Genomic DNA, 10,890 nt, shown 5'->3' with positions numbered 1-10,890 from the left:
TGACGAGGAGTCTCGAAATGGTCGAGACATAAAGATTGATATATTGGATGACTATATTCGGACACCAGAATAGTTCCAGGGGTCACCGGATAAATATCGGAGTGCCAGAAGGGTTATCGGAACCACCGGAGAAGTAATGGGCCTTATTGGGCCTAGGGGAGAGAGAGAGGGGCTGCCAAGGCCTGGCCGCCCCCCGCCCCCCCCCCCCCCCCCATGGGCCTAGTCCGAATTGGACTAGGGGGAGGGGCGGCGCCCCCTCCTTCCTTCTCTTTCCGCCTCCTTCCTTCTTCTCCTAGTAGGACTAGGAAAGGGGGGAGTCCTACTCCTACTAGGACGAGGATTCCTCCCCCTTGGCGCGCCTATGAGGGGGAGGCCTGGCCTCCCCCTCCCTCCTTTATATACGTGGGGAGGGGGGCACCCTAGAACACATCAAAGTTGATCTTAGCCGTGTGCGGTGCCCCCCTCCACAGATTTCCACCTCGGTCATATCGTTGTAGTGCTTAGGCGAAGCCCTGCGTCGGTAACTTCATCATCACCGTCATCACGTCGTCGTGCTGACGAAACTCTCCCTCGGCCTCAGCTGGATCAAGAGTACGAGGGACGTCACCGAGCTGAACGTATGTAGATCGCGGAGGTGCCGTGCGTTCGGTACTTGGATCTGTTGGATCGCGAAGACGTTCGACTACATCAACCACGTTACTAAACGCTTCCGCTTTCGGTCTACAAGGGTACGTGGACCTCGCTCGTTGCTATGCATCACCTAGATGGATCTTGTGTCTGCGTAGGAAATTTTTGAAATTACTGCGTTCCCCAACAAAGGCTTCATTAGTGAAACAAGACTCGAACCGACAGGTGGGGCCCATCAGGGCTTTTTTACAAAATGCCACGTCACATTGTCCACACAGTTGTCGCTCACGTGACCGTATTGAACCATCTAAGCCACTTCAGTGGCCTTAGGACCAGAGTGAGTTTCGAAACAAGATCAGTGACTGTAGATGGACTTTTCTCTTTCACAATCATCAATGCCATAACAGACAAAAAAAAAAGAATCTTACTCTACCAGTTTGGTACAATGTCAAGCTTCAACAGCATGTTAAGTACAGCCACTACAGTTACAAGTATTTCTTTCTTTTACCCTGAAGTACACATGATACAACAAACTTCGTGATTTGAATGCTAGGGTTGAATTGAATCTACGCTGTTTATTTCCAAAATCTGACGGATCGGTCATTTCCGCATGTAACAAACACCGGCTCTACAGGGGAGTGCTCCAGCCACCTAGGGGCGCCGGTATGGCCAGAGGGCAATCTTGCTACCCTTTCAGAAGTAAGTGCGTCCCAGACGACAACCTGAAGACCAGGCAGTATTACAGTGAGGCGTGTGCTGAAGGGTTTTTCCCTTCTGAAACACAGATATTACTAGTCTGAATTGAAATTCACCTCGTTGTTTTGCTCGTCGGTTGATAGTACAAACTCCTCAGTTTCGTTGAAGACAGCCTAAACAACAAAATCAGTTTGTTGCAACAATGCAGTTAGTTATACAATTAGTTACAAGCTCAAAGCCACAATCTATTTCATATGGACTAGGCTGACTAGCTGAGATACTTAGCTACCATTGGAGCAAGAAGAGCTTGTATGACCAAATGTATTAGTATGTAAATCAGAAAGAAAGAAAAGGATAATGGTATAGAATCGTACTACTAACCTGACACCGGAATTGTGTATTAACAGCACCTGGATATTGCTTCACAAGTCTTCCGGTGCCAACTTCCCATAACTTTATACACGAATCCTTCCCACTGGATAGGATGTACCTGAAAGAACGTTTTTGGCTTCATAAGAGATAGCCAGGATACAAGCACAAACTTTTCTCAAATCCAGGAATATAATAACTCGAAATGGGTGACCAAGTCCTTCAGTTAGTATATATTCATTATAACAGCTTCATTATTCAATCTTATGTGCAAGTACATGCAAAGTTGCAAATTTTAACCATAAAACAAAGCCTTTCTGCACAACAGAGAAATGCTTTGCATTTGCATCCACACTAGAGTGACCAGGTTTGGTCCTCTTTCTCTGATGTATGACCGTCAGATTCACCTCACGATAGTCATGTGACACCTCATTGCTCAGGTATGTCCATCCCTGCCAAGTAACCATGGCACATCACTGCTGTCCTTGTTTAGCCTAAAACGGATGATTCCCTAAGGATTGTATGCAACTCTAATGGTACGACAACTAACCACTTGGAACTGATCCATTATTACTAGGACGAATCGGGTTGGTTTGTTACAGACTTACAGGTGGATTCTCAACACCTGGATGCTACCTGTTTTTTTCTTTTGTTTTGTGCACCTGGGTGCTGGATACAGTTTGTTGTTCCGTTATCTCTTGATAGTGGAGCCTGATCCTTTTGGGGATCATATGGAAAAAAAGGTAGATTCTCAACACAATGCTGAAACATTATGATGTTAAGACTATTTATTCACATATCTTTGTTCCCCAAAAGCATTTTACACATGCCGGCACTTGCTAACCTCTCGTCTTTGGTGAAAATTGCACTCGTAGCTTCTACAGATCCATGTGCTCCAATTATGGGACGAACGCATTCAGCAGATACTCCATCCCAGATGCGCAGAGAACCATCCTTAGAAGCAGTCACATACATGCTCCCAGTACCCGAGTAACGCACCTGACACCCACAAAGTATATATAGGGTGGCTGGTGTGCCTTTCATGAAGATTAAAACCACTGTAGGACAAAGCTTGTGAAGCAAAAGTAAGAAAATACCTGGTTGATGGCAGCACTAGAGTCCTGCGGATTTGCGGATAAGAAGCATGTGAAAGTGTTTACATCATAGAGATGAGCTACTGGGTGATCAGTCCCTGAAAATATTTTGTATCCAAGTCAGCTGCTTCCAAGGATTGCATATTCAATAGATTAATATGGCAATGTGGGCCTCTAATTGAACTCGCACGAAACTAGTCGGTATTTGACAAATAGGCAATGCCAAAAATTATTGAAGTCGGCAGTCTGATTCTGGAACAAAACTCGAATCCTTAGAGGACAGACACCAAATATTCCCAGCTAGATATATTAAGCCATACCTAGAACACATTAGCGAGTTATAATTCTGCAACCGCGTAGAGTATGGACACCATGAGCATATCATGAAAATATATATAATAATGCCTACTATACATGATTGTTTCTTTAAAATGGATTATAAATAAGTCTACTCTTCTAACCAAGCAATATCAGAATTGATAATCATGTAAAACAGAAAAGCTAGAGGCTACAGGTAAAAGTCTAATTACAGAAAGGATCAAAAGCCTAATTACAGAAAGGATCATAGTACCTGCTAAAATGTAATCCCCGCAAGGATGAAAACATACAGACCTAACATTATGAGTATCCTGTTCAAGTAAATATTGGGAGAAAAAAATTATTCAGGCACCACAAACATGCCATTTAGAGTATATACAGTTACTAAGCATTTTACTACCTGAATAACTCTGAATGCTTTTCTTGCAGCAGTTTTGGAGAAGTCAAAGAACCTGCCAAGCAAGTTTCAAGTTCAAAGGACATACATCTCAACAGATATATCGTGATTATATGTAAACAGACCAATTATGCTTAATCTCTGTATGAACTCAAACTGCATAACAAACAACAAGGCAGGAAGCAATGATAAGCATACTTTATCGTATTATCTTTTGCTCCAGATATCAGTATTGGGCTAATAGGATGGAAATCCAGATCATTGATGGGCTGCAAGAAATTAAACATGTTACAAAAACAACTAGAGTACATAGGAGGAACTACAAATCTTCAATTATAGAAACATAGGAGGAACTACAAATCTTTAATTATAGAAGGATAATGGGGGCTTGAATCCATGAATTCAACCACAACCATGTGCTTTAGCACTAGGCACTAGGCAGCCACATTGGCGCCCTACAAGTATAAAGATGTTTACTTGCTAAAAGAAGGCATGGTGGTAACTGAAGAAATTAAAGATAAATAAGCAAAACAATGGATGAATGGACCAAATGAAATAGTTACTAATCACCAGTTACAAAGTTCAATACCCTATGGTGGCAATTCAAGATATAGAAGGTGAAGTAACTACCAGGAATACTAGTTACAAAGCTAGTTGCCTTGTCAGTGCTATGTACAAGAAGTTGGGTAAGCAACTACCAAACTATGAATAGAAGGAGTCTTAACAGGAAGCTATTCCAAAACAGGATGAGAAGAGACTCAAGGACCTAAACAGTAAAATACTAACCTGCACATGGTCATAAAATGTACGGACCACAGGCCGGCCAGAGCTTTCTTTGGAGTCTCCTAACATAGTCTGCTTAATTTTCGACACCTGCAAGTGGAAGTCATACATTGAGCAACGATTAGAACCTAACAAAGCACATCCTGCACTCAGAGATGGAGTGATAATTCAAGCTCACCTCAAAGAACTTAATGGATGTGTCCCCACTTCCAGTTGCAAAATATTTCCCATCAGGACTAAATTTTGCACATCTGGCAACATTCTGCACAAAATAAGAGTAAACCACCGAAAAAGTATATATCATATTTCTTGCCGACTGGTCTGCCACACCTTAATTAACAGGACCAACAAAATTACAAGTTGGGTGGCTATGACGGCACCATGAGGGTGCAGAGCGTGTAAATGGCACCGATTGCATGCTGATCAATTATCCATTGGATTTGCGAGCCAAATAAATTCTTGCTGTTGCTTATAAGATCCGTGTATAAGTAGCACCCATGTTGGGTTCAGAAAATACCGTTGCCCAGTTGAATTCAGATTTAGTTCAAATATCTCATAAACATCACACAGCAGGAAATGGGGTAAAAGTGAATTCCTATGGTACATTGAGCAAAGGGAAAAGTAGAACCATGCCCACCTTATGATCGGAGATGTGCCTGGTTTCATGCTTGGGGAAAGTCTTGGACGGGCCCCTAACATTCTGCACACTGCAGTGAGCTTCATAATCAAATCCATATACACTACACTACACACAGTTAATTTGTCAAATGCTAGAACCACGAGCAATCCTGGGTTTCACCTGAAATCCACGGCATTGGTGCCGAGCGGGCGCGCCAGCCCAGCCGCGGCGGGAGCTCCGCCTCCTCTCGCCGCCTCCTCTTGCTCTACCGCGAGACCCTGCGAGCCGACAGCAGCGAGGGTTTACGCCGGAACCCTAGGCGAGGGGGGCATAGGGAGGGGAGTTATATATACCTTGGCGACGAGGCGGAGGAGGTGGTTGGGGACGGAGGCGTCGGCCCTGGGGGTCATGGTGGCGGCGGCGACGGCGGTGGCGGCCTGCGTGAGGTTCTGGTCGCGGAGGTGCGCCACGATGAGGGCGTTCACCTGCCGCAGCAGCTTCGCCTCCTGCACCGCCGCGTCCATCTCGGCCCCGACCTTCCTCCCCTTCGTCCTCCCGTGGGGTGGAAAGGAAGGGGGACAACTGAAATGGGAGTGGAAGTGGACTCGAGCTCTGCCGCTTCAGAGCAAATGTGTTCAGTGTTCTCGCAGCGGAGTGAACCTCCAGACGAAGGTGAAAATACGTTGTCAGCATCTGGGCAGTGGAAGCAGAGCTAGAACATCGGAGTCGATCTCACCGAACTGCAAACTTCCAGGAAGATAATTAGATGAATGCAATCTGTGGAGACGCCGATTCTGAAGCTCTTCTTCTTTGGGCAGGCAAGCCTTAGCTTTGCCCTGCCAAATAACTTGGCTAGGTAAAAATTTGATGGAGCTTTTTGCTTGTCGATGTATTGACCAACATTGGCTAGAAATATGAACTAGAATGGGCATAGGAGCATTGGCATGCCAATGCCAATAAGAAAAACTTTTGAATAAAGGCATCCAAACAGCATCTTAGATCTGATTGATATTGAGAAAAACAGAAGTCAATAGGTTGACAACTCAACATAAAATAACCAGTAAAAAATAAAATTACATTCAAAAGCATACTAGTCTTTGTCTTCGTCCGATTGAAACGCCTCACGCCAGAGATTGAAAAATGCACTGAACCAATAGTTAAAGGAAAGCGATACCTGCAAACGCCCTTGCAATACCAGGTTTTAAAGACCACAATAATCACTCGCCCCTTGAGACGAGATCTATAAATCGTTGAAGCAGCATCGACGGTTGGGAGGAAAAGGTTACACCCTTTGCCTGCCTATGGCATGCCAATAAATTGGTACCCATTCAATCATCCAAAAACAGCCCGTAGTTGTTGCCTTCTCCTTGTTCGTCTTTCATTCTGCGAAATCTACTCTACTCTAGAACATTTGATGCGAGGACCAGACACTGGCAAGATGATATGTGTTCCACACTTTCTTTTTGATTAAATTAAACTATACTTTTATCACACAAACAGGAAAAAAAACACTGCGAAGGGATCAGACAATGCGCTGCTGCCTGTCTTGACAAGGAAAAACAAATTTTAGCAGAGAAATGAGCAAATGCGAAGCTTGCCCCTCACGTGTCATTACAACTGGTCCCAATCGACCAGACTCGCCATAACAAAGCCTTGGAGTTCAAAAGAATAGAAATTGAATACATCTGATCTCTGGGTTTATATGAGCATTCTGCCTAATCCATAGCTGTCACTAGAGGCAGCTAATACGAGCCTCAAATATTCCGCCAAAAAAAATATTACTACCCTCCAGGGGCACCAAAGTTTGTAAGAACCACTGTCTAGCTATTAAGTCAGCGAGAAACAGAGCTTCGGGTGGGTGTCACTGATGCCTTCTTGTAGTATTGTTGCGTTTCAGCTACCGACAAAAATTCCAGCGTTTTTGCAGGAACCACACAAGGAGATGTCTGCGACTCAGGCCTCTTCAACTTTAGCACATACTCGCTCTGCAGGGGAAAACCAGAAGGATGCTATAGTTAGGGATAAAGAGAACAAAGAATAGTTTCTGATCAGATGAGGAAGTTTTGAGAAATTTAAAACCTGATGTCATCTAAATAAAAGTAGAGCATTAAGATAAAGGAATATCTTATGGAGCTTCCATGTTTGAACATACAACTACAAACAACCCTCCTTTTGTAAAATGGTATTGTGAATAGGAATACACTAGTCATAGCCCCACAAGACAGATCAGGCTGCTGCAGCACATTCCACCCAACTGTGTTTGCTATCTGTATATGCCAATACTCCCACAATATACGACAGTGCAGCAGGAATCCAATCATCCATAATGTGCTAGCTTTCATGTAAGGTAACCTTACAGGGGGCAAAAAGGATAAGTTCCACAGTTTCAGATTGTATTCAAGTGTGGTTTATATTGCATACGGGAGTTATGGTATAGCCTACAGGAGATATGGACAAATTATGACAAGTGACCACAATGCCACCAGACACCCCTAGTATAAATGAGAAATGCTCAAGTATGCAATTAACCGCAAGAGTGCGTATTTATTATATGCAATTTTGTATTGCAAATAGCATTAGATGTGGTGAATATACAAAAACAAACATATAAGACTTGGAAAGGAGGATGGCCATACTTAAGTATTCGTAGCATACAATCATTGATGTACCCCAAGCAGATGAGCTGAAAAACCTTGGACCTAACCCTCTGTAGAAACCTTTCCATCCATCTTCAGCGATCAATCTTCTAACTACCTCACTGGCTTTTGGCTTGTTTTGATTAACCTAGATGAAAAACAAGAAAAATATTAATGTGGCTGATATAAAACCATAATTCGCAGGATGCATGTCACAGTTAAGAAATATTAAAAAAATGCAAATTCTTGATGACATAAAGAAAACATCTGCTGCACAGAACATTTTCTTAAAGCATCCCCAGAAAAATTGAACAAGGGGGGTTGAACGCTACAGTATAGAAGTGTGATTGTAACAAACTAAAAGTCTACACTCGACACTATCAACACAGACAAAAACATGTAATGTTAAGAAAGCTGTGAAGTGTGTCCATAAAGTGCATGTCATATCCTTGAGAAACTTCTAAGCCACTTCAACATTACACTTTTTTGCTACTACTCACTATTAAATAGAGGTTTGTTGAAAAAGCTTTAGGTAAAAAATTTCCCTTTTGACCCCATAATAACTACTATAAGATAAAGAAATACAAATATTCATTTACATACAGTGGCTTGCCTTTCCAATTATCAACTATTGAGAGAAGAAATATACTTGCCTACTCCCTCTGATCCAATAAGTGTCATGGTTCCAGTTCAAATTTGAACATAAACCATGACACTTATTTTGGATCGGAGGGAGTAATAAAGACTGTGTTCCTGAATTCTAGCTCCTCAGTCCAATGCTATTCTATATTATCCAAGAAAAAAGTTACTTAGGTTTCAGAAGGACATTAGTGAACTTCAAGACAAAATGCCCATGCTCCTAAACCTTACTTAATAACTGTACTGATATTCTGATGATGGAGTCAAGTTATAGACATCTTAATGGCATCAGCGTGGAACTTAATAAGCACTAATTACAAGGGCAGTCTTGAAAAATGAACTTCTTCAAACCCAATTTGGCAGAAATAAGCGACAATAATCAGAAACATAAATGTCACCTGCAGCCTGGTTTTGATTGTATCTAGAGGAGTTGAAACACAAGAGGTCACTGCCCCAGCAATCATTCCCCCTGTTGCTTGAACACCGACTATTTTCAACTGACTAGGAGCATCTTCTTTATCATTCAAATGGCCAAGAGCACTGTTTACACAAGCAGAACAACAGCAGTGAGCTCAGGTAGCTATGCTAACAAGATAAATAACTTTATTTCAATTCTTAACACTTTGATGCTATCACCAATTAAGAAAGAACTCCCCTAAACTAACTTCTGTACTGACCCTTAAGAGCATACTACTATGTATTTCTGAGTACTTAGCGTCTGAGAAGTATTATATAACCCAAACCACTTGATCATGGTTACTGTTTCTACCTATAGGAAGACAGCGCAAATATGAAAAGATTACCAAAGCAAATCAACCAGAGCACACCAAAGTAAGATCATAGTTTTCCAAAACAAATAGATCAATGTATATAAAACCGTACTTTGGGATTATTGGACCATGGTAGACATGACAACAGGAAAGCAAAAGATGGATATGTGATTGAAAGAGTCTGTCACCATCAAAGGAGCGGTTTTAAAAAGGTTGCATAATTTCAGAGATCGAAATTGCCAAAATATACATACATACAGTTAGCCTTTTCTTCTTTGTTCAACTTAAGAAATCCATGAATTTAAACAACATAGAGGCTAAGAAAGAGAAACATAGCGATAACCCAATTAGACCATCACTACTAACCTCCAAATCATACGCTGGCTGAACCCATAGCTTGCCCACCAAACAGCGCTAGACGGTGCATACGTCATAACAGACAGGCCAAATCCTCTGTACAATCCCCGTGGCCCATCAGACTTCATAATCTTTTGAACAACATCTATTCCACCCTTATATCTGACATGACCAGAATATCCTTGAACCATCAATTTCTGGCTAACCTGAGATACAGGCCAATACAAACATGATAAATGGATTTACCTAATCTGACAAACATAGCACAACTCTTTGCAGCAACATGGAAACTGGAAATGGCTAATGGTAAGCATACCACATCAATGGGCACAAAGACAGCCTGCGAGCACAGAGACGCCGTCAAACCACCGAGGCCATTAGCAAGGGCAGCCTCCATCGACTCTGACAGCTGAAGTGGCTCAACAAGCTTGAGCGAAGTCGCCTTTGTCTTCTCGAGCGCCGTGAGGAAGATAATCCTAGCCGGGATAGCCCCGGTGATGACGGTCCCAAACCCTCGGTAGAGCCCAGGCACCCCATCCACCTTGAGGATGTTCTTGAAGGTGGCCAGGGCGTTCCTCCTCAAGGCCTCCCCGGAGGCAACCTGCATCCGGGTCTTGATCACGGACACCGGGTAGAGCGCCACGGTCACGCAGCTGAACATGCCGGCCCCCACCACATAGAGCTTGGTCATGTCGAGGCTGCAACATGTACACACCGCAGTTTCAGAACAATATACCAAGCAGAGAGCTACCTAGAAGCCCTAATTCACCATAGCTTCCCCAATCGCGCTCCATCCGGGAACAATAGCAGCCACGGCAAGTTCCTAAATCGAAATTTCTAATGCCAGTTCCGAATTGCGGACGGGGGGAGGCGCGGAGATTGACAACTAGGTACCCGGGAGCGCACGAGACGGGGTGAATTGCGGGGGAACGGCGGAGAAAAAAGAAGAGGCGGGCGCTTACTTGTCCCAGTTGATCTCCGTCTGTTGGGGGAGGGAGGGGATCTTGGCCGCCCTAGTAGAGGTGTCCATCGCCGCCCAATCCCGCGATCCCCGGAGGCGAGGGCGCGGAGGAGGGGCGCCGCCGCCGCGGCCGGGGGAGGGCGAGGGCTCGGCGAGAATGGTCCGGCTGGGGGTGCGCTGGCCTGCGCTTCCGCTTCCGTGGCCGTCTTGGCAACAACTGCAGCTACTCTTCAGCGGGGAGGAAAGGGAGCATGTGTTCCTCGCCTCCTCTGGCTCGGAGGCGTCAATGGCGTCCCGGGTGGGTACTCTTCTTGGGTCGCGTCGCCAGTTTTGCCCAAACTTTTCTTTCTTGAGCCCAAAGCAAAACCGCGTGGTCGTTGTTGGGCTCCGTCGTGCAGCCCGTTTGCTTCGCTATTTTCTGGGGAGATATGCGGCGTGGTCGTTGCCACGTTATGCTCGTTTTCCACCGGCGTGGCTATCAGATTGAAAGTTAAACGGAAAATTTTAAAAACCCTGGTGATGAGGTATTTTTTTTCAGATTTCAGAAGCTTCCGCTCAGCGACTTCTGACATTGTCCATGTCAACCACCTCGAAGACCGCCTGATCAGAATCTAATCGAAGGTC

The 10,890-nt window shown here is 44.1% G+C and overlaps 2 protein-coding genes across 2 annotated transcripts; both read right to left on the bottom strand.

Moving 5' to 3' along the window:
• Window positions 1-1,063: 1,063 nt before the first annotated feature.
• Window positions 1,064-5,835, bottom strand: LOC109777532 (cleavage stimulation factor subunit 50). Its single transcript, XM_073498212.1, has 14 exons — window positions 5,640-5,835; window positions 5,257-5,563; window positions 5,084-5,181; window positions 4,922-4,991; window positions 4,463-4,546; window positions 4,288-4,374; window positions 3,700-3,770; window positions 3,505-3,556; window positions 3,358-3,415; window positions 2,790-2,884; window positions 2,537-2,691; window positions 1,705-1,813; window positions 1,440-1,496; window positions 1,064-1,349 (listed from the first exon to the last, which is right to left on the bottom strand). The coding sequence occupies exons 2-14, from the start codon at window positions 5,425-5,427 to the stop codon at window positions 1,203-1,205; spliced, it is 1,254 nt and encodes a 417-aa protein (XP_073354313.1). The 5' UTR covers window positions 5,428-5,563; window positions 5,640-5,835; the 3' UTR covers window positions 1,064-1,202.
• A 614-nt stretch (window positions 5,836-6,449) lies between these two features.
• Window positions 6,450-10,636, bottom strand: LOC109777533 (uncharacterized). Its single transcript, XM_020336154.4, has 6 exons — window positions 10,268-10,636; window positions 9,622-10,003; window positions 9,315-9,511; window positions 8,577-8,718; window positions 7,540-7,687; window positions 6,450-6,888 (listed from the first exon to the last, which is right to left on the bottom strand). The coding sequence occupies exons 1-6, from the start codon at window positions 10,333-10,335 to the stop codon at window positions 6,857-6,859; spliced, it is 969 nt and encodes a 322-aa protein (XP_020191743.1). The 5' UTR covers window positions 10,336-10,636; the 3' UTR covers window positions 6,450-6,856.
• Window positions 10,637-10,890: the final 254 nt, after the last annotated feature.

Source organism: Aegilops tauschii, chromosome 5 (assembly GCF_002575655.3).
Source record: "Aegilops tauschii subsp. strangulata cultivar AL8/78 chromosome 5, Aet v6.0, whole genome shotgun sequence".
Classification (NCBI taxonomy): Eukaryota; Viridiplantae; Streptophyta; class Magnoliopsida; order Poales; family Poaceae; genus Aegilops; species Aegilops tauschii.
The sequence above is the reverse complement of the archived record's forward strand: the minus strand, read 5'-3'. Positions and strand labels throughout refer to the sequence as shown.